At 36.2% G+C, this 22,894-nt stretch overlaps 4 protein-coding genes and 1 long non-coding RNA gene across 8 annotated transcripts in view; 3 read left to right on the top strand and 2 right to left on the bottom strand.

Annotated features, from left to right (window-relative positions):
- Nucleotides 1–21,779, bottom strand: part of LOC132204782 (protein dissatisfaction-like) — a 60,234-nt gene extending 38,455 nt beyond the window's left edge. The window contains exon 1 of the mRNA XM_059633544.1: nucleotides 21,541–21,779. Coding sequence (XP_059489527.1) covers nucleotides 21,541–21,547 — 7 coding nt within the window. The 5' untranslated portion in view covers nucleotides 21,548–21,779. The remainder of the gene's footprint in view (nucleotides 1–21,540) is intronic.
- On the top strand, nucleotides 11,674–15,523 carry LOC132204587 (uncharacterized). Of its 4 annotated transcripts, none has more exons than XM_059633197.1 (10): nucleotides 11,674–12,362; nucleotides 12,427–12,535; nucleotides 12,691–13,084; nucleotides 13,144–13,430; nucleotides 13,631–13,807; nucleotides 13,876–14,103; nucleotides 14,164–14,371; nucleotides 14,537–14,605; nucleotides 14,657–14,782; nucleotides 14,901–15,523. In XM_059633197.1, exons 1-10 carry the CDS (start codon nucleotides 12,160–12,162, stop codon nucleotides 15,383–15,385), a joined length of 2,286 nt encoding a protein of 761 aa, XP_059489180.1. In that variant the 5' UTR covers nucleotides 11,674–12,159; the 3' UTR covers nucleotides 15,386–15,523. The 4 variants fall into 4 exon arrangements, with proteins under 4 accessions (XP_059489180.1, XP_059489182.1, XP_059489178.1 ...); XM_059633199.1 differs by having other exon boundaries at nucleotides 11,674–11,968; nucleotides 12,209–12,362; nucleotides 14,537–14,782; nucleotides 14,901–15,521; XM_059633198.1 differs by having other exon boundaries at nucleotides 11,836–11,940; nucleotides 12,209–12,362; nucleotides 14,537–14,782; nucleotides 14,901–15,521.
- Nucleotides 13,483–15,896, bottom strand: LOC132204588 (uncharacterized). Its single transcript, XR_009442540.1, has 4 exons — nucleotides 15,765–15,896; nucleotides 15,605–15,705; nucleotides 15,090–15,317; nucleotides 13,483–13,761 (listed from the first exon to the last, which is right to left on the bottom strand). It is a non-coding gene; the product is annotated as an uncharacterized LOC132204588 (long non-coding RNA).
- LOC132204781 (uncharacterized) lies at nucleotides 17,978–20,340 on the top strand. Its single transcript, XM_059633543.1, has 7 exons — nucleotides 17,978–18,232; nucleotides 18,290–18,666; nucleotides 18,796–19,230; nucleotides 19,667–19,766; nucleotides 19,822–19,923; nucleotides 19,977–20,138; nucleotides 20,196–20,340. Exons 1-7 carry the CDS (start codon nucleotides 18,191–18,193, stop codon nucleotides 20,250–20,252), a joined length of 1,275 nt encoding a protein of 424 aa, XP_059489526.1. The 5' UTR covers nucleotides 17,978–18,190; the 3' UTR covers nucleotides 20,253–20,340.
- On the top strand, nucleotides 20,374–22,801 carry LOC132204788 (enoyl-CoA delta isomerase 1, mitochondrial-like). The gene is made up of 6 exons (XM_059633552.1): nucleotides 20,374–20,512; nucleotides 20,566–20,678; nucleotides 20,733–20,860; nucleotides 20,922–21,068; nucleotides 22,260–22,566; nucleotides 22,629–22,801. Exons 1-6 carry the CDS (start codon nucleotides 20,496–20,498, stop codon nucleotides 22,793–22,795), a joined length of 879 nt encoding a protein of 292 aa, XP_059489535.1. The 5' UTR covers nucleotides 20,374–20,495; the 3' UTR covers nucleotides 22,796–22,801.
- Nucleotides 22,802–22,894: the final 93 nt, after the last annotated feature.

Genomic DNA, 22,894 nt, shown 5'->3' with positions numbered 1-22,894 from the left:
TCTCTCATTTATCGTCTCTTTCCCGACCTAATGGCGCAATTTCCGTGGACTGGAATCTTTAATTTTGTTAATATATAATCAAATTAAGTCAGTCTCCTTGTGCAGGGAATTATTTATTTTCATTGAACTGATTTTAAAGAAATTTAAAACTACCAAACTGCATCAATTTCACTTCGTCAGAAAAGCAACTCTCTCATTTATCGTCTCTTTCCCGACCTAATGGCGCCATTTCCGTGGACTGGAATCTTTAATTTTGTTAATATATAATCAAATTAAGTCAGTCTCCTTGGGCAGGGAATTATTTATTTTCATTGAACTATTTTAAAGAAATTTAAAACTACCAAACTGCATCAATTTCAGTTCGTCAGAAAAGCAACTCTCTCATTTATCGTCTCTTTCCCGACCTAATGGCGCAATTTCCGTGGACTGGAATCTTTAATTTTGTTAATATATAATCAAATTAAGTCAGTCTCCTTGTGCAGGGAATTATTTATTTTCATTGAACTGATTTTAAAGAAATTTAAAACTACCAAACTGCATCAATTTCACTTCGTCAGAAAAGCAACTCTCTCATTTATCGTCTCTTTCCCGACCTAATGGCGCTATTTCCGTGGACTGGAATCTTTAATTTAGTTAATATATAATCAAATTAAGTCAGTCTCCTTGTGCAGGGAATTATTTATTTTCATTGAACTGATTTTAAAGAAATTTAAAACTACCAAACTGCATCAATTTCACTTCGTCAGAAAAGCAACTCTCTCATTTATCGTCTCTTTCCCGACCTAATGGCGCTATTTCCGTGGACTGTAATCTTTAATTTAGTTAATATATAATTAAATTAAGTCAGTCTCCTTGTGCAGGGAATTATTTATATTCATTGAACTGCTTTTAAAGGAATTTAAAACTAACAAACTACATACATTTCAGTTCCTCAGAAAAGCAACTCTCTCATTTATCGTCTCTTTCCCGACCTAATGGCGCTATTTCCGTGGACTGTAATCTTTAATTTTGTTAATATATAATTAAATTAAGTCAGTCTCCTTGTGCAGGGAATTATTTATTTTCATTGAACTGATTTTAAAGAAATTTAAAACTACCAAACTGCATCAATTTCACTTCGTCAGAAAAGCAACTCTCTCATTTATCGTCTCTTTCCCGACCTAATGGCGCTATTTCCGTGGACTGTAATCTTTAATTTTGTTAATATATAATTAAATTAAGTCAGTCTCCTTGTGCAGGGAATTATTTATTTTCATTGAACTGATTTTAAAGAAATTTAAAACTACCAAACTGCATCAATTTCACTTCGTCAGAAAAGCAACTCTCTCATTTATCGTCTCTTTCCCGACCTAATGGCGCTATTTCCGTGGACTGGAATCTTTAATTTAGTTAATATATAATCAAATTAAGTCAGTCTCCTTGTGCAGGGAATTATTTATTTTCATTGAACTGATTTTAAAGAAATTTAAAACTACCAAACTGCATCAATTTCACTTCGTCAGAAAAGCAACTCTCTCATTTATCGTCTCTTTCCCGACCTAATGGCGCTATTTCCGTGGACTGTAATCTTTAATTTTGTTAATATATAATTAAATTAAGTCAGTCTCCTTGTGCAGGGAATTATTTATTTTCATTGAACTGCTTTTAAAGGAATTTAAAACTAACAAACTACATACATTTCAGTTCCTCAGAAAAGCAACTCTCTCATTTATCGTCTCTTTCCCGACCTAATGGCGCAATTTCCGTGGACTGGAATCTTTAAATTAGTTAATATATAATCAAATTAAGTCAGTCTCCTTGTGCAGGGAATTAGTTATTTTCATTGAACTGATTTTAAAGAAATTTAAAACTACCAAACTGCATCAATTTCACTTCGTCAGAAAAGCAACTCTCTCATTTATCGTCTCTTTCCCGACCTAATGGCGCAATTTCCGTGGACTGGAATCTTTAATTTTGTTAATATATAATTAAATTAAGTCAGTCTCCTTGTGCAGGGAATTATTTATTTTCATTGAACTGCTTTTAAAGCAATTTAAAACTACCAAACTGCATAAATTTCACTACGTCAGATAAGCAACTCTCTCATTCGTCGTCTCATTCCCGACCTAATGGCGCAATATCCGTGGACTGGAATCTTTAATTTTGTTATTATATAATTAAATTAAGTCAGTCTCCTTGTGCAGGGAATTATTTATTTTCATTGAACTGATTTTAAAGAAATTTAAAACTACCAAACTGCATCAATTTCACTTCGTCAGAAAAGCAACTCTCTCATTTATCGTCTCTTTCCCGACCTAATGGCGCCATTACCGTGGACTGGAATCCTTAATTTTGTTAATATATAATTAAATTAAGTCAGTCTCCTTGTGCAGGGAATTATTCATTTTCATTGAACTGATTTTAAAGAAATTTAAAACTACCAAACTGCATCAATTTCACTTCGTCAGAAAAGCAACTCTCTCATTTATCGTCTCTTTCCCGACCTAATGGCGCTATTTCCGTGGACTGTAATCTTTAATTTTGTTAATATATAATTAAATTAAGTCAGTCTCCTTGTGCAGGGAATTATTTATTTTCATTGAACTGATTTTAAAGAAATTTAAAACTACCAAACTGCATCAATTTCACTTCGTCAGAAAAGCAACTCTCTCATTTATCGTCTCTTTCCCGACCTAATGGCGCTATTTCCGTGGACTGGAATCTTTAATTTAGTTAATATATAATCAAATTAAGTCAGTCTCCTTGTGCAGGGAATTAGTTATTTTCATTGAACTGATTTTAAAGAAATTTAAAACTACCAAACTGCATCAATTTCACTTCGTCAGAAAAGCAACTCTCTCATTTATCGTCTCTTTCCCGACCTAATGGCGCTATTTCCGTGGACTGTAATCTTTAATTTTGTTAATATATAATTAAATTAAGTCAGTCTCCTTGTGCAGGGAATTATTTATTTTCATTGAACTGATTTTAAAGAAATTTAAAACTACCAAACTGCATCAATTTCACTTCGTCAGAAAAGCAACTCTCTCATTTATCGTCTCTTTCCCGACCTAATGGCGCTATTTCCGTGGACTGTAATCTTTAATTTTGTTAATATATAATTAAATTAAGTCAGTCTCCTTGTGCAGGGAATTATTTATTTTCATTGAACTGCTTTTAAAGGAATTTAAAACTAACAAACTACATACATTTCAGTTCCTCAGAAAAGCAACTCTCTCATTTATCGTCTCTTTCCCGACCTAATGGCGCAATTTCCGTGGACTGGAATCTTTAATTTAGTTAATATATAATTAAATTAAGTCAGTCTCCTTGTGCAGGGAATTAGTTATTTTCATTGAACTGATTTTAAAGAAATTTAAAACTACCAAACTGCATCAATTTCACTTCGTCAGAAAAGCAACTCTCTCATTTATCGTCTCTTTCCCGACCTAATGGCGCAATTTCCGTGGACTGGAATCTTTAATTTTGTTAATATATAATCAAATTAAGTCAGTCTCCTTGTGCAGGGAATTATTTATTTTCATTGAACTGATTTTAAAGAAATTTAAAACTACCAAACTGCATCAATTTCACTTCGTCAGAAAAGCAACTCTCTCATTTATCGTCTCTTTCCCGACCTAATGGCGCCATTTCCGTGGACTGGAATCTTTAATTTTGTTAATATATAATCAAATTAAGTCAGTCTCCTTGGGCAGGGAATTATTTATTTTCATTGAACTATTTTAAAGAAATTTAAAACTACCAAACTGCATCAATTTCAGTTCGTCAGAAAAGCAACTCTCTCATTTATCGTCTCTTTCCCGACCTAATGGCGCAATTTCCGTGGACTGGAATCTTTAATTTTGTTAATATATAATCAAATTAAGTCAGTCTCCTTGTGCAGGGAATTATTTATTTTCATTGAACTGATTTTAAAGAAATTTAAAACTACCAAACTGCATCAATTTCACTTCGTCAGAAAAGCAACTCTCTCATTTATCGTCTCTTTCCCGACCTAATGGCGCAATTTCCGTGGACTGGTATCTTTAATTTTGTTAATATATAATCAAATTAAGTCAGTCTCCTTGTGCAGGGAATTATTTATTTTCATTGAACTGATTTTAAAGAAATTTAAAACTACCAAACTGCATCAATTTCACTTCGTCAGATAAGCAACTCTCTCATTTATCGTCTCTTTCCCGACCTAATGGCACCATTTCCGTGGACTGGAATCTTTAATTTTGTTAGTATATAATTATATAGCCAAAATTTTCCTGATTAGGCTGATTTTAAAGGATTTTGAACCAGTTGAAACAAATTTGCTCTTCAACTTTGGAACCTTTTCAACTTTTCCGTAATTTTCTGTTTGAATCATTTCCAGAGAATTAATTTGAACTTTTACAGATAATATGGCTCCGTATTCGTGTCGAGAGGCTATTTAGATGTCAGCTCGCGTTCTCTGAGGCAATCCTGTGTGCGTGGCCGAGCGGGTGGAGCTCGTAACGCGCACCTTTTCTTTTCCGTTTCCTTCTCAGCACGGACAATGGCTTCTGCTAATGACGTGGGTTGCCGACCAGAATATCGCAGCCCACAGATCTACCTGGCCTATTGTTGCGTTGTTTCAGTCACAGCGATTCGCAAGAAGGGATGTGCGCGCCCCTGCTTTTTCGTTCAGAGATCACGCCACTTAATGCCAACTGACATGTTCCCAACAGCTTAAGTCTCTGATCGTTCATGACTCAACGGCGCTTATTTTTTCCACCAACATACATTTTGACTGAATTTGAAATTTTCCTGCAGGCCAACGAGGTCTTTTTGTGCAAAGTTCATTAAAAGGGAGAACGAACGTTCCAGAGCACGCGGGGTTGCTTTTTTAATTAAGTTGCCGTTTCTCGATCAAGCGCGTGTGACACCCCAAGGGTCGTTGCTTTTGTGCCAATTACGCCTCTGTTGATTAATTAGAAATTAATTCACTCCAGGCCGCACCGTCGCGTGCGCGCAGTTCACAGCAGATGAGAATGCCACGGTATAAATTCTGCGGATGAGGGAAAATAATTAATAAAACGTGTTAGTAAAAAAATTATAATAAATTTACGCTTTAAGAAAAAGAAGCGATTTCTTCATAATTTTGAATGGAAAATTATGTAAAAAATCAACAAAATAATCAAATTTCCAATTTTACGAGTGCACCTTTCTTAAACAGTTAAAATTTAAGTAAGGAATTTACTACAAGTATAACATAATAGGAAGGTTTTTTTATCATGACTTAAGCAGAGTTAAGTGAATATACAATTATAAGTAAATAAGCTGATTGCATCTACTTTAACATTGATTCTACTTCCATAATTTAATATTTGAATTTATTGAAATTTATATAAAAAAAAATTTAATATAAATATTTATCAATTTCTGTAAACTTTCTCATGTCAAGAGATTTCGTTTCCTCCAAATTTAATTCGAGCTATACTTTTCAGAAAAAAATCAAATGATTGAAAAATCGAGAATTATAAATTTGCCATTTTTTGCGAATTCAATTCCACGGCCCCGTATTGGCTTAAAGTGAGAGAGCGAGTTCGTGTTCCTCTGGTCCATATTTTCCACTCGGCTCGCATTTTATCGTGGCATGTCTTGGGGCAGTAATTAAGTTAGCCGGCGAGGCTTTTGATTTGCACACTCATCTCTCTGCTGCGGCGCGCCATGTGCGGCCGTTCTCAAGCATTACATCAATGTTATGCCATCAATGTGTTCGCCCTTTTACTTTTGACTGCTGCGTGGAAAGGGGGTGGGTCTGGCTCGCGCACATCTATAACTTCTTCTTGCCGCCCCCGCCACTATATACCGCACCAGAGATAAATGTATCTTTCTGGCCCCGGGTCACATTATCCTCGGATTTACACCCTTTCACTTATACACCCCCGGCAGCTGAGCTCCTTCACTTTCTATAACGCGCGAGATGCGTCCAAGTCACTTCCCGATCGATTGCAAATCCGCGAGAAGGAGACGAGACGACTTCAACCCCTTCCAAAACACAACGCGATTAGCTATATCTCCAAACTTAGGGGTGAGATTTTAGAAAGTGGGGCTGAATTTTATTTAAATTTGTTCAAAAATTCATATGGATTTAATATAAATTAGCCAGAAATGTTTCAAATTTTCTATGTAAAAGTGAGCAAAAATCTAAGTTTCGTGTAGACTTAATATTTATACATTGGATAGAAATTGTATTATTAAATTTGTTCTATGTTGTTAATTTGAATGTTTTTTTACGATAAATGAAAAAAAATTAAAAGGCTTTTTCCTTTTGAGGATTAAGCGTCCGTTTTTTCCGCTTTTTCTCCATTCACTGCGAAATCAGTGAATTTTGCAAAGAGCGCCGCTGCTTTTCCACCTTTCTGACAAAACACAAAAGCCGGCAGTTTTCGCAAAAAATCAGCGAAATGAAAACGCAGCTGGCCAAATAGCAGCATTTCGTCAACAAAAGGCGGCCCAAATTAAACACGCCTGGCGCGCTAATTTGCCTGGCCGGCACTTTGAAGTACAAAATTGGCTGACAAATGTTGAACACGGGCGAGGCGTAACGGAGCGTGCGAGCCGGCCGCACTTTAGGTGCAACTAACTCGAATAAAAGCGGCCGTCCAACTAAACATTTCACCATCATTTCGGCTCTCATGTGTACACACCAGAGAGAGAATTAGCCTGGCTGCGCCCGTCGCTAAAACGCGGGGCAGTGTCGAAACGAATTAGCAAATTTATTTTGCAATTAAGTTCGAATATGATTGGATTATTACAACATTGAATTAATGAATTGATGTAAAAAAAATTTCTAGATCTTTTAAAGGACTTTTATTTAACTTGCTATAACCGAGGGTCCAAATCAATACATTCACCTGTCCGGCTTTTAAAAGCAAATTTTTACCTTCCTCAATGAAGATGGTGCTTTAATCTATAGCAAGTATTATATTATTTTTGGCATTTTCTGTTCCTTTTGTAAACAGTGTCATACACTGTCTTTTATAAATCAGCAATAGCGCTAGTTTTTTGTTCCAGGTGCAAGGGCGCTAATTTTTTTCGCATGGCGCTAACATAAAATTTTTTAATTTAAAAATTAGCGCCCTTGAAATAAAATTTGTCGCCCATGAACTAAAAAATTAGCGCTATTGAACTAAAAATGCCCTGGAGATAAAAATTAGCAACCAGGAAGTAAAAATTAGCACCATTTTTTATTATTCTCGTTTAATGCAAATGCTATAATTTCAGCAGATGTGGAGGAAGTTTACGCACTGCCCCGTGGTGCGGCATCAATTATAACGGCAGCGAGAGCAGCAGCAGCAGCGAGCCAAAAACCCGGCCGCCGCATTAGAGTTCACAGGGTTAGAGCAGGAAGGCATGAGTGTATCATTTGAGCGGCAAGCGGCTTAGCGATATTACATCTGGACCATTTTCACACTGAGTCACAGGATTAGGTGCTGGCTTAGTGAGGTTATACACTATCATTATGGCCGTGTAGGTGCGAAAGGGGGATGAATATCGCACCAGGGCGGACACGGGGATGATTTTCTGTCGTGTGTGTGCGAGTTCGAGTGCGGGAGCACGCACTAGAAACTCATTAGCCCCCGCATGAGCTCGCGGCAGCCCTCGCTTTTGAGGCCCGCGCTTAATTAATTTCTCTCACTGCAGAGATGAACATGGAGAGGGAAGCGCATTAAAAATGTGCACACGTGCAATTTTATGACACGGCATTGTTCTCACCTGCGCCAGACGATTTATTAATCCCTCAAAATATTTAAAATCCCTCCAAACAATTTCATATCTTCCTCTTAAATCCTTAAATTTAATTAAAAAATGCAGAACAATAATTCATTGTTCATTATTCCCAGAATATAGATCAAACTTTGGTCTTTATTCCCAGAATATAGATCAAACTTTGGTCTTTATTCCCAGAATATAGATCAAACTATGGTCTTTATTCCCAGAATAAAGATCAAACTATGGTCTTTATTCCCAGAATATAGATCAAACTATGGTCTTTATTCCCAGAATAAAGATTAAACTTTGGTCTTTATTTCCAAAATTAAAATCAAACTTTGGTCATTATTCCCAGAATATAGATCTAACTTTGGTCTTTATTCCCAGAATATAGATCAAACTTTGGTCATTATTCCCAGAATATAGATCAAACTTTGGTCATTATTCTCAGAATATAGATCAAACTTTGGTCTTTATTTCCAGAATAAAGATCAAACTTTGGTCATTATTCTCAGATTATAAATCAAATTTTGGTCTTTATTCCCAGAATATAGATCAAACTTTGGTCTGTATTCCAAGAATATAGATCAAACTTTGGTCATTATTCTCAGAATATAGATCAAACTTTGGTCATTATTCCCAGAATAAAGATCAAACTTTGGTCATTATTCTCAGAATATAGATCAAACTTTGGTCATTATTCCCAGAATAAAGATCAAACTTTGGTCATTATTCTAAGAATAAAGATCAAACTTTGGTCATTATTCTCAGAATATAGATCAAATTTTTGTCATTATTCTCAGAATATAGATCAAACTTTGGTCATTATTCTCAGAATAAAGATCAAACTTTGGTCATTATTCTCAGAATATAGATCAAACTTTGGTCATTATTCTCAGAATATAGATCAAACTTTGGTCATTATTCTCAGAATATAGATCAAACTTTGGTCATTATTCCCAGAATAAAGATCAAACTTTGGTCATTATTCCCAGAATAAAGATCAAACTTTGGTCATTATTCTCAGAATATAGATCAAACTTTGGTCATTATTCTCAGAATATAGATCAAACTTTGGTCATTATTCTCAGAATATAGATCAAATTTTGGTCTTTATTCCCAGAATATAGATCAAACTTTGGTCTGTATTCCAAGAATATAGATCAAACTTTGGTCATTATTCTCAGAATATAGATCAAACTTTGGTCATTATTCCCAGAATAAAGATCAAACTTTGGTCATTATTCTAAGAATATAGATCAAACTTTGGTCATTATTCCCAGAATAAAGATCAAACTTTGGTCATTATTCTCAGAATGTAGATCAAACTTTGATCATTATTCTCAGAATATAGATCAAATTTTGGTCATTATTCTCAGAATATAGATCAAACTTTGGTCATTATTCTCAGAATATAGATCAAACTTTGGTCATTATTCCCAGAATAAAGATCAAACTTTGGTCATTATTCTCAGAATATAGATCAAACTTTGGTCATTATTCTCAGAATATAGATCAAACTTTGGTCATTATTCCCAGAATAAAGATCAAACTTTGGTCATTATTCCCAGAATAAAGATCAAACTTTGGTCATTATTCCCAGAATAAAGATCAAACTTTGGTCATTATTCTCAGAATATAGATCAAACTTTGGTCATTATTCCCAGAATAATGATCAAACTTTGGTCATTATTCTCAGAATATAGATCAAATTTTGGTCATTATTCTCAGAATATAGATCAAACTTTGGTCATTATTCTTAGAATAAAGATCAAACTTTGGTCATTATTCCCAGAATAAAGATCAAACTTTGGTCATTATTCCCAGAATAAAGATCAAACTTTGGTCATTATTCTCAGAATAAAGATCAAACTTTGGTTATTATTCTCAGAATATAGATCAAATTTTGGTCATTATTCTCAGAATATAGATCAAACTTTGGTAATTATTCTTAGAATAAAGATCAAACTTTGGTCATTATTCTCAGAATATAGATCAAACTTTGGTCATTATTCTCAGAATATAGATCAAACTTTGGTCATTATTCTCAGAATATAGATCAAACTTTGGTCATTATTCCCAGAATAAAGATCAAACTTTGGTCATTATTCTCAGAATATAGATCAAATTTTGGTCTTTATTCCCAGAATATAGATCAAACTTTGGTCTGTATTCCAAGAATATAGATCAAACTTTGGTCCTTATTCTCAGAATATAGATCAAACTTTGGTCTTTATTTCCAGAATAAAGATCAAACTTTGGTCATTATTCTCAGAATATAGATCAAATTTTGGTCTTTATTCCCAGAATATAGATCAAACTTTGGTCTGTATTCCAAGAATAAAGATTTAACTTTGGTCATTATTCCCAGAATATAGATCAAACTTTGGTCTTTATTTCCAGAATAAAGATCAAACTTTGGTCATTATTCTCAGAATATAGATCAAATTTTGGTCTTTATTCCCAGAATATAGATCAAACTTAAAATTGGGATAGTATCTTTTTTATTGCGTTTTTCAGCAATCACCCACCCTAAAAACTATAGAAATAATTCCCATATTTCATGGATGTACAAAAAAATTTTGTGACATAAATGAAGCAGAAAGTTGAGTCGCAGAAGGAAAATCCGTCTTTTCCGCCTTTTTAATTCCACGAACACTTTTTATATCTGCCCAGGGAAAGTTCCGAGGGCGGAAAGCAATGTACATTTTCATCTGATCAATTCTTGCTCTGCTGCGTGTGTTTGTCGCTCTCGTCTCATTTCCATTGAAATCGCGTCGCGCACACAGAAGGGGCTGCTGCGAATTTCGCAGCCGCTTTCCTTCAGCGAAATTTAACGGGTGAGAAATTTTATGGATTTATTCTCGCTCGCTCGAGTCTCTCTCTTTTTAGTGTGCCCAGTCAAGAGGAAAGCGGCAGCTCCTTTTTGCCTCTCTCGCGTCTTTTCTCAAAGTGAAGCGCTTTGGCCGCGCTCGAGTGCGCGCGTGTGTGTTTTAACGTGCTTTCGTAATCGGTTTTTGATTGGGCTTGGATTGAAAGAAAATGGAGCCGCTCTGAATTTAATCATGGAGAAATGAGCGCCTCTTTGAAGGGAAAAGGAAAGACGCCGCATCCTTTGTCAAGTTTCTTCGAGTTGAAAATTGAACTCTTATTGCTCTGAAATTGCAGATATTGGAAAAGGTTCTTAAAATAAATATGTAAATAAATTTATAATTATTATAATTTGACTCATTTTAAATTTGTTTGTAATAATATATAGTTAAAATTGATTGTAAATTAAAATTTTCCAATTTTGAAATTTCTTATAAAATTGTTTCTCTATCCACTTATAAATATAATTTTGGTTTATTTTTTTTTAAATTTGACAGAAAATTAATACAATTAATGAAAAATGTTCTGCACAGTTGAATCCAGTATTGTGGTTAAAATTTACAATTTTTCCCCATAGTAATTTCAAAACATTTTAAGCTGCTGCCGATAATTTTAATTTTCCTTAAATATTGGCAATTAAATTTGTTATGATTTATCAAAATCATCAAATTATTTTAATAATTTTGACAATAAAATGTAGTTAATCTCTTAGGAATTAAAATAACAATATATAATGACAGATCAAATATTCTTTGATTTTTTTTTATTACCAAATAAATTGAATAAATGAAGAAGCATTTAATTTTACTTTCCACATTAAATAGAGTTGTTTAAAATTAAAATAATTAAAATATTTTAATAAACAGAATAAATTTTCAGTTCTTGTTATCTTGGACTCGTATATGCCAATTATTACGTCGCAACGTCAGAAGCTGCAAACTCAGAAAGTAAGAAAGCTTTTGCCACTGATTGGCCTCGCGTCCGTTTCCGCGGAAATTGAGTGCGCCGGTCGTCGTGTCCGCCGCGGCGAGTGCACCACCTATGGCTATTTATTTAGAGGCGGAACATGGATGGGAAAAGGCGCGGCTGGTCGCTCGCTCAAGTGGAGCACATAAGCCGCTCTCTCTCGCAACCCCCGGAACATTTCTGTCAGGTCAACGCCGGGGGCTGTTACTTTGCAACCTCCTTATTCCGTGTAATCCGCTTTGCCGAATAAAAGCTATAAATTTGGCCCGGCGGCGAATTCCCAAAATCCAGTCTCGTTGGGCACCAGGGCACCGCCCATCAGCTTTGCCGCCGCGCTTTCAAAATTTTCGCCTCGATCTCGCTCACCTCAATCACCATGTGAGTCAAGCTCACTACTTTTGCAGCAGTAATACTTGATTTTCCTTCATAATAATCACAATTTCTCACTGTCATAATTTTTAACAATCAATTAATGTAAATATATAATTATTATAAATGTTAAAAGGCAAACAGAAAATAAATCGACTTCTATTGGTTGTGAATATGCACTATTTGTTGCACATTAACTTTGGCCTAGGTGCATAATAAATAAAAACAATGACAATGGCAGCCGTGAAAAGTCCTGTTAAAAATGTTTTTCCGACAGAATTCCACACTGTCTGTGTGGAATATTCTGAAAATTCCACCGTTTTGAGGGCCAATTTATCATCAGTGGATGAGATTGACGAGTGGGTCAAAGAATTTTCAAAAATTTCTAGAAGCTGTTGGATCGTCGAATACTGTTACGAAGAAATGGAAAGGTTTTTTTATATCTCATTAAAATAAGTACTCAATTAATTAAATAAAAATACAATCCCTCTATAGGTACCATACTCATAAAAGGTTTCACTGCCACCTTAGCAAATTGAACAAAAAAGTTGATTCGAAGCGAACAACAAATTGCAAAGTGACACTGGATATTAAAATCAAGCTGGTGGGTGTAATTAATGATTTTTCATTGATTATTATGGTTTTAAACCCCATAAGTATAATTTTTAATGAAAACTATTATTAATTAAAGAATTTCAAGAATTTAAAGTATCAGTACAAACAAACAAACAATAATGGACCAATCTTTTTACAACATAGATTACAAGAGACACCAAAAAAAAGGATAAATATCTCAGACCTGACAAGCATGGTATTGTCCGTCAAGCTGTGATCAAATTTGAAGGCGTGCACAATCATCACATCTTAAGTGCGGACACACTTCGATTAAATCGAGTAGATCCATCGACTGCCGCTCTGTTCGACAAATATTTTGACGATGGGAGTACAGCTGCTCAAGCAAGGAAACGTCACGAAGACTTACTTATCAGCAATGACGATTTTGTGAATCTTGCTGATGCTAATATTAACCCTACCAAAAGAACTGTCTCCTATTTGTTTGACAAATGGTCAAATAAGCAATTTGGTGTAAAATCTTTAACACCAATTGAAAAGACTCAAGAAAAAATTGCTTCTGGAGATTACATTTCAAGAGGTAGTTTGAAAATTGAATTTTTCCTAAAATGCAATACATTAAAATCTTAAAAACTTTAGATGTTCTTGTTAAGACTTCAATGGAGGATGGCGAGTGGTGCATCCTCATTGTGACACCCTTGATGAAAAGGGTGCAAGAACTGCCGCACTCTGGTGAAACACTCTTCCTTGATTCAACCTCACATGTTGATGTGACTCACTGCACCTTTACATCAATGTGCTCTGCCACAAAAGCTGGTGCAATGCCACTCTGCATTTTGCTGCAAAGCCACCAGACTCAGACTTGCTATGAGATGGCCTTTAACTTGTACAAGAGAGAATGTCCAAAAGGATTTGGTGGCTCTGAGGTAAAACTGAATAGCATTATCCTTAGCATTAACCTCCAATTAATCACAAACATTTTATATTCCCTACCAACAATAAATTCCAATATTTATTAAATTAAAACAGAGTTTTAAAAAAATCTTACTCAGAGACTACTTCATAATCCAATAATAAAATTAAAAAAAAACATACATTTCTAAATGAAAATGTACTTCATTTTTAGGCGCCTAGTGTCGTAATGACAGATGACAGTTCTGCGGAACGAAAGGCGGTTGAGTCGGTGTGGCCAACAGCACGTAGGTTGCTATGTGTGTTTCACGTACTCTCGGCGGAGTGGAAGTGGCTCCTTTCCAACTGCAATAAAAATGATAGGCAGAAATTAATGAATCTATATTACAAGGTTAATATTTACGTGCAGAAAGTAAAAATATAAATGATTAATCTAATTTTGTGAAATTCATATTATAGGCTGTCTATGCTAACACATTGGAGGAATTTGAAAGTGCTTCGGAGAGCATTTTAGCTCAAAATGAGGCGCATCCTAAGTATGTGAAACGCTTTCAAAAGTTTGCAAAACGAGTGGAAGAGTGGGCTATCTATGCACGAGTTGGTGCTATGAATAGAGGCAATGATACCAACAACTTTGCTGAGACTAGTATTAAAATTGCTAAAGAGGCTGTCATGCAAAGAATGAAAGTAAGAAAGAAAGAAATATTTTCAGATAAATTGTTACATAAAATTGTAAATAAAAAATAGGCTTATAACCCTGTGGCTCTGATCGAGTTTGTTATCGGACCGATGGATGACTATTACAAGAGACGATTGCTTGACCATGCACACAACCGACATTCGGCACATTCACTGGTTTTCGACAAGATGCTTAAGCGAGCTTCGTCCATTGACCCCAACAAGATCATCAAAATTGACGAAAACCTTTACAGCGTGCCAAGTTCAATCTCAGCTGGTAATAAAAATATTGATTTTAAATTATAATTAATTAGAAAATAATCTTCAGTTTAATTCTATAAGGCCCTAATTTCCATATACATAATTCATGACACTAAAATTTATTTGATTTCATAGCATACATATTTGATTTGATTTAATTGAATGAATGTGAAATTTCCAGAGACGTTTTATGAAGTCAGAACAGACAGTGGATTTTGCTCCTGCAAATCTGGGGAGAGGGGAGCTTTTTGTAAGCATATGGCTTTGCTTGTGAAGTATAAAAAGGCAGCAATTCCCTCAGCTCCACCACTCCTCAGTTCTGACCGAAAACTTCTAGCCAAAGTGGCCCTTGGCGACAAAACCCTGCCGACTAGCTTCTACTTAGGGCGAACTGAGGTTGCGTCACCTACTAGCTCTCCACAAAAAGGTTAATAAAATAAAATTAAAATTTTACATCTCATAATTAACTATAATTAAAATGTGATTTAAAACTTGTGCAGCATGAATGTATAATTTTTTTTGTTAAAATTATGAAATTATTTTAGGAAATCAATGCAATAGCCATGACGAAGCATCTGGTGACAATGAAGATGAGTTTTTTTACAATAATGAGATGGAAGTTGCTACAGAGACAGATGAAAATGTCTTTGATGAAGCCGACAGGGCCGAAAAGAGGAAGCAGCTGGAGAACGATTTCAGCGACTTCCTCGACTTAGCTTTGGTTAATATTTCACCTGAACTTGTTGAAAAGATGGGAAAGGCACTCCGAAAGCCAAAAACTACTCCAGCTGCTCAAGCTGCTTTGGTGGCTTTTTACAGAGCTGTCAACTCTGTGCTGTCCAAGAAGGGTCGCACTGGTGTTAATCCATCTGGTCGAGCAAGGCGTCGAGTAGGAGTATCCAAGGGAGCAGCTCAAATCGCAAGTGGTCGACCTCCGAAGTCTCAGTCGGATAACAATGGTCCTAAAAAAAGAAAAAGAGATCTCAGTCAGGCTGTCAAGGACAACTGTGCTAATGCAAAATCGCATTAAATAGTCATATGCATCACTTGATGTTATTCCTATGTGCTCATTTCCTGATTATCAATAAGATAAATATGAAGTATAAATAAAAAAAATAAAATTTGACGAGTATTTTTCTTTTATTTTAATGTGCTCCTTTTGTATTAAATATGTTTAAATATAATTATTCCTTGAATTTAGTTTTAAAGGATGCACAATAAATAATGTATAATTAAGAACAGTGCTTACTTTTTTACTGTGTTGGTGATTTTAAATTCTCAATCAAAACGTCTTCTTTTCACAAAATAAATCTACAAACTTCACTTGTGAGGTCTCCGTTCTCGAAATAACTGAAATTACACATTATCACAACTAACAACGTAATTAAAACACGTGAAATTTGCACTACCTATAGTTAAATCACTTGAAAATAAATTCTAAAAAGTCACAACATAACAATTATATATTTACTCCATTTACCAACTCCAAACAAAGTACACACCCACCACACTCAAGTTCAGCGTGACGCGTGACTACTTGAATCACATCAAAATCCTTTTAAAGAACTAGGATAAAATTGTTTCACTAATACATATTTATATAACATATCATTTCTTATGAAAGCCAGAAATTGTGATTATTATGAAGGAAAATCAAGTATTACTGCTGCAAAAGTAGTGAGCTTGACTCACATGGTGATTGAGGTGAGCGAGATCGAGGCGAAAATTTTGAAAGCGCGGCGGCAAAGCTGATGGGCGGTGCCCTGGTGCCCAACGAGACTGGATTTTGGGAATTCGCGGCCCGGCGCCGACGGACAGGCACGCAAGGGCCAAAATCGACGACCGCAAAAAGAAGAAGAAACGAAGCACCGAATAAATAATTTAAAAACTTGCAGCGTGGAAAATATTCAGCAAAATAATCTATTACTTTTTATTTTGCAAAATAAATCAAGCTAAGAAATAGAATATAGTTTATTTTTCTATTATTTTTTACATTATGAAGTTGCTGTCGTTATTTTAAATTCAAGTTAATTAGTTTGAAATTTTCTACAGATTCTATAATTGACGAAATTTAAGATAATTAAATTATAAATTATGTAATCATAATTAGCATAATTATGTTACTTTTTCCTATCCCTCTGGTCAGAATGATACGGCAAAATTTTCAATCAATTACATTTTTTTAATTTAAAAAAAATCATTTTTAGCGGTCAAAAATTAAAAATTTAAGATTGAGTAAAGAAAATTGGGTAATCTTACAAGAGGCGCGACCTATACACCAGTATTTAAAAATTAGGTTGGTATGTCGCGCCTGCTGTAGTGGTTTTATGTCGCGCCTACTGAAGTGGTTTTATGTCGCGCCTACTGTAGTGGTTTTATGTCGCGCCTGCTGTAGTGGTTGATAAAGAAAACCGGTATTTATACCTCACAATCACCGGGACTGCAGGAAAGAATAAGGGCCTTTGGGATGGGTTCAGAAGGGGAAGACAATCTTAACTGATTGCAAAAGACGTGATCGCGCGACATATACAATTAATAATGGTAAAAAAAAAAAACGAAAGCAGCGAAATTGTGTGCACACCACGAACCAGACCACCCCACAAACCGGCAACTCGGAGGTGGGCAACCCCCCAAGATTAATTTTTGCAGAAGCCGCGAGCGAGGGGTGGAGGCGCAGCGAGGTCGAGGACGTGGGGAAGGCCGTGCGCAGGGCGAGGACAAAAGGGCGGCTGTGTTCGTGGGGGGGGGCTCCTGCGGAGCCCCCCCACGATCCCCGCCCTTTTGTCCCGCCCGGAGCCGGCCTTCACCACGTTCTCGGGCGAGCGCGCCTCCAGCCCGAAGCTCGCAAACCCACAACGGAGTTGCCCACAAAGGGAGTTGTCTGCAAAGGGTGTTTTGAGAGCAAACGGTGTGGGTGCCCTCAACTCCCTTCGTGGGCAACTCCGTTGTGGGTTTGCGAGCTTCGGGCTGGAGGCGCGCTCGCCCGAGAACGTGGTGAAGGCCGGCTCCGGGCGGGACAAAAGGGCGGGGATCGTGGGGGGGCTCCGCAGGAGCCCCCCCACGAACACAGCCGCCCTTTTGTCCTCGCCCTCCGCATGGCCTTCCCCACGTCCTCGACCTCGCTGCGCCTCCACCCCTCGCTCGCGGCTTCTGCAAAAATTAATCTTGGGGGGTTGCCCACCTCCGAGTTGCCGGTTTGTGGGGTGGTCTGGTTCGTGGTGTGCACACAATTTCGCTGCTTTCGTTTTTTTTTTACCATTATTAATTGTGTATGTCGCGCCTGTTGTAGTGGTCGATTACAAGAGGCGCGACCTACCACAGGCGTTGCGTGCATATGTCGCGCCTGTTGTAGTGAACCATTACAAGAGGCGCGACATATAAAAACAACCCCCTTCCCCGTACTTTGGTGGTAGGTCACGTCTTTTGCAATCAGTTAAGATTGTCTTCCCCTTCTGAACCCATCCCAAAGGCCCTTATTCTTTCCTGCAGTCCCGGTGATTGTGAGGTATAAATACCGGTTATCTCTATCAACCACTACAGCAGGCGCGACATAAAACCACTACAGTAGGCGCGACATAAAACCACTACAGCAGGCGCGACATAAAACGGGATACCAACCTAATTCTGAGAGAGTGGTGTATAGGTCGCGCCTCTTGTAAGATTACCGAAAATTGGCACTTCCTAGACTGCGCAGAATGGAGCAGGTCTCAAAAATCAATTGATAGCTACCAGATGGTTCCACATATTTTATCAGCTGATAATTTTACCTCGTCGGAAAACATAGCAAGAGCATTAGTCCGCATAAAAACACTCCAAGAAGAACCTCTAAAAAACTATGCCTCTCAAGCTAGACCAAACTCATACTGCAGAAGAAAAGGTGATTGAGGATATATTTAAAATATACAATTATTCTAATTATTATTTGTTTTTTCAGTCAGAGGGAAATTTTGGATTCTACTTCTTGTCACTGGCCAACGCTCTGTGCGGACAAAATCTGCACATTCCGCCAAAAAAACTCAAAGTCGGAATTTTCTGGACGGCCATACTCGCGGTCCACTCAGCAATCATCGCCCTCGTTGTAATTTTTTACGCCATCTCCACGATTGCGACTTTCGCCAAACACAGAGACGATTTCGGCCAAGCGCTGTTCACGGCAGCCGGATTTCTCGGCATGCTTGAATGTCTCATTCGCATCGTTTACACGACCGTGCGAAAAAAGAAAATGGAATCGATCGCCAAAAGAGTTTACGCCGCACTAAATCACCCAGGTTTCCAGGCGGGAGCCAGAAAATTTTCCACAAATCTTTCAAGGTAAAACAATATTTCAATTTTTAAAATAAAATTTGAAATTTTTATTTCTGAATTTTTGCAAAAAACTTATGGTTTTTTAATGGAAATTTCGATTATTAATTTTCTTACCAAAATAAAGTTTTATTTCAGGGGCATAACGATTTTAATAACAATCCTCTTCACATCTTTCATCATTTCGATCGGAGCGAATTATTTATCAACTTTCGGACAATTGGACAATTATTTGGAAAAATCGGCAGTGAACAGTTCGAAGGAAGTGGTGGACAAATTACTGACCTCAGGCCAGGTGCCCTTGGAGGTGATCGAATCTTGGTCCTACATCTGCGCATTTTTCCAATTCTGGCCGCCGATTCGCGTTCTCAAACTTTACGCTGGATTTCTGCATGTGATCAATTTCCTGGCCATTGGACGAATAATCGTTTCGGACACTCTGTTTTACGCTTGGTACATTATAATCATCAACCGGTACCACACCCTGGCCAAAAGTTTGTCGAAAGCTTTGGACAGAGATGGAGGCGAAGAGCAATTGACGGAGTGGCTCAATTTCCACCAAAATATCAATGAGTATGAATTGTATTTTTCAAGTGCTACAAAATTAATTTAAATATAAAACCTAATTAAGAACATCTGAGATTTTGTATAAGGAATTCATCAAAGGTTAATTTTTTCTTACAAAATAAATTTGAACCTCTCGATGAAGTCCTCTGATTTCAATCAATTCAGTAAAAACGTTTTGAAATTGATACTAAATTGACTCTGAGGTTCAAATGTTCACGGCGGGAAAACGCAAATCACCCATATTTAAAGTTGAAAGTGCTAATTTTCCAATCAGCGGTATGAAGTTTTCCATAAAAAACACATAAAAATTGGCAGACTTTCATGTTTGAGAATACAAAAATTTTAGTATGTCGTAGGTCTTCAATTTATGTTAGTTCGTGATTAAATTTTTACATTGCCGACTTTTAAATTAAAAATATTGATTTTAATTTTCTTGTTTCAGCTTGTTGAAAGAAATCAACGCTTTGGCAGCGCCGGGAATAGTCGCAGCAGTTATTTGCACGGGACTTCAACTTTGCATAATATCTTTTGTTATAGTTAAAGTATTTACAAAATTATAATTCTATGAATTTTCATTAAATTAAGCAACTAAATTAGCTACAGCATGGAACGACAATCTGCTCGTTTCTGATGTTTGGAATCGGCTCTGTGTACCAAGTTTACGTTTACAGCCTGCTCGGACAAAAAATCAAGGACAAGGTATAAAAATTCATAAATTTTTATTTGTTTTTCATTTTCTTCTTGTGTCAAAGGTCACCAAGGTGCATTCGGAGGTTTACAAGGGGCCGTGGATAGAAAACGACTCAATGAAGCAACACGCGGCTCTCATCATTTGCACCGCCTCGAGCGACAGAGTTGGTCACTGCCTTCCTGGAGCTCCGTTTTTTTCGATGTCCCTTGAATTTTTCGCTTCGGTATTACAATTAGCAATTGAATTAATTTTGAAGAATTAAATTTCTCTCATTTCACAGATGGTGAGCGTGGTTTTCACGTACTTCATGGTGCTGATTCAATTGAATAAAAATTAAAAAATAAATTTTTTTGTCAAGACAATTTTAATAAAAATAATAATCTAAAATTAGACTTCATGAAAAGGATTTTTTTTAATTCAAACAACGCCATCTGTAGTCAAGATGAGTCAAGCGCTGTATCTTGTTATGCACAATTTTATCTTTGGTAAACAAGTCAATGTTTCCTGCTGGTGCGAGTGAAAAGTTTTTAAACTGTATTTTAAAATTCTGCTTTTTTCAAATCATTGACCGAAATAAAAGATGCTGAACAATGTCAGGTACGCATGCATTTTTTAATTTTGATTTATTTTTATCTATTCATCTGTAATAGGACCTTCAAAGGGGTTAAAACTTTAAAATCGCTGTTGATGCAAAAAAGAGGAGTTTCTTTGTCGAATTTTAAGCCAAATAAGTTGGTCGAACTTTCCTTCAATGACAAAACAGGTAGACGCTGAAAATATTTTTGGTTTCAATGCAGTAAAATATTTATTCCTGAAGGCATAGCCACCGTTTCGATGAACCGACCTCCGGTGAACGCTTTCGACCGAGGTCATTTCCTCGCACTCCAAGAAACTCTCCAAAAGCTCGAAGATAACAAAGAGTGTCGAGGAATGATTTTAGCTTCGGTGAGAGTTTCTAATTTGCTCTGTTTGATTAATGAAAATTTAACTTTTTTCAATGAGCAAGAGTCGGGATAATATATTTTCGGCTGGACTGGACGTTGCGGAATTTAATTTCGATGATCTTGAAAGGGTTGCTGCATTTTGGACACTTTTTCAAGACATTTGGTTGAAGCTTTTCACAACTTCTTATCCAACTGTTGCTGCCATTAATGTAAGTTAAATTTTAAATTATCTAATTTACATGAAAGTAAATTATAACTGGTAAAAAAAGATTAAAAATATCACCAGATAAATTTAGTGCAAATCTCCAAATTACTTTGATATAATTATGAAAAAAAAATAGCAAAATTTTGCATATTAACCTGCAATTTCAGACTGTCAGATATGTTTAAATCCTGACTCTTTTCTGAACATGAAATAAGAATGGCCCGGATATTAAAAAGAGAGGGTGTCCGTCGTACCCAAAATTGCTTTAGACCGAATTTAGTCTGGAGTCTTTTGCTATAAATTATAAATTTAATTGCAAATTGCAAAAGTCGACGTAGAATTATAGCAAAAATTATGAAGGTCAAAATTTAAGAATACGACGTTATTATCTATTTATAAACAAAGACGGGTTAAATTTGCGTGGAAATTCATAGCAAGATTTGATCGGGATTGCGTGAAAAAAGATTCCTTCCTACCTTTCATCCAAGATCAGGATCAGAGAACTCATGGCTATGTGGCCTCATCAAAAGCTTCTGGTTTGGTCCTTTTGAGTCTTCTCGTTTTGTCCACGGCCTTTCTTCAGTGACACGAAGATTGTCCTGCGTCATTTCTCTCACACACTTCACCATAAATCCGTTTTCTTGATAATTTCACTGCCAAACTTAGCCGACAAGGTCAATGCACCGAACTAATTGTAAAATAAAAATAAACAAATGTTTTCTTCCCCCCCCCCCCACTAACGGAATCCAACCCCCTCTATAAGAAAAGAGGGTCTAATGGCGGGAAGAAAAGAGACGTGTGATGAACGTGACACGTGATCAGCCATTAAATAGCGAACAGCGAACCTGTCCTAATAATAATAATTTCGTTTTTTTTTATGCAAATTTTTAAAATTAAAAGAAAAACTTATTGCATGAGCTTTGCAATTTTCTAGTTATTTATTTTTAAATACACGTGTCTTGTAGAATAATGGATTAAAAAAAAATTAAAAATGAGGAATTGCCAGAATTTGCCACCGAATATCAAGATTTTTTTTATCATTATAAATTACATAAATTATTAAGGAAACATTAAACAATGCGCATTTTGAATTGTATTATTATTAATAATGTTTCTCATTCTTTTCAAATTATGTGCCGCAGAATAGCTCATTTGATAATTTCATTGATTTTTATTAAAATTTTTAAATTTGAAGGGTTATTGTCCAGCCGGTTCCTGCGTCATGTCTTTAGCTTGCGAGTACAGGGTGATGGTCGCCGATCCTCGATTCCGAATCGGACTGAATGAAGTGCACCTGGGAATCGTGGCTCCGAAATGGGCCTTGCTCGCCACGAGGGACACCGTGTCTTACAGACCAGCCGAACTCGCCCTCACCACCGGAAAAATGTTCTCCCCCGAAGAGGCCCAAACCCTAGGGCTGGTCGACGAGTTGGCCAAAGACAAGGTGGACGCTCTGTCCAAGGCTGAAAAGTTTTTAGTAGAAAATTTTTCCTCCGTAAACCGTATGAAAGATTTTGGTTGATTTTTTTTTTTCAAATATTAATTATTTATTAAAAAAAAACAGCTATTGCTAGGAAGTTGACGAAATTGAGCCTGCGAGAGCCGACTACAAATTGGCTGATGAAGAATAAAAAATGGGATTTGGATTTTTTCATGGACCACTTCAGCAAGCCCGATGTCCAAGAAAACCTGAGGAACTACATGGAAAATTTGAAAAATAAAAAGAAATAAATTTTATTTTTAGTCACAAGGTTTTTTTTAAAATTATTTTGAGTGAAAATTTGAAATATTTCAAGCATATTTAGTTTCAAACTTTTGTATATTTTTTGT

The sequence above is a fragment of the Neocloeon triangulifer genome, unplaced genomic scaffold (assembly GCF_031216515.1).
Source record: "Neocloeon triangulifer isolate White Clay Creek 2 clone unplaced genomic scaffold, ASM3121651v1 ptg000022l, whole genome shotgun sequence".
In the NCBI taxonomy this organism is placed as follows: domain Eukaryota; kingdom Metazoa; phylum Arthropoda; class Insecta; order Ephemeroptera; family Baetidae; genus Neocloeon; species Neocloeon triangulifer.
Note: the sequence above shows the minus strand (reverse complement) of the source record. Positions and strands in the feature narration are given on the sequence as shown.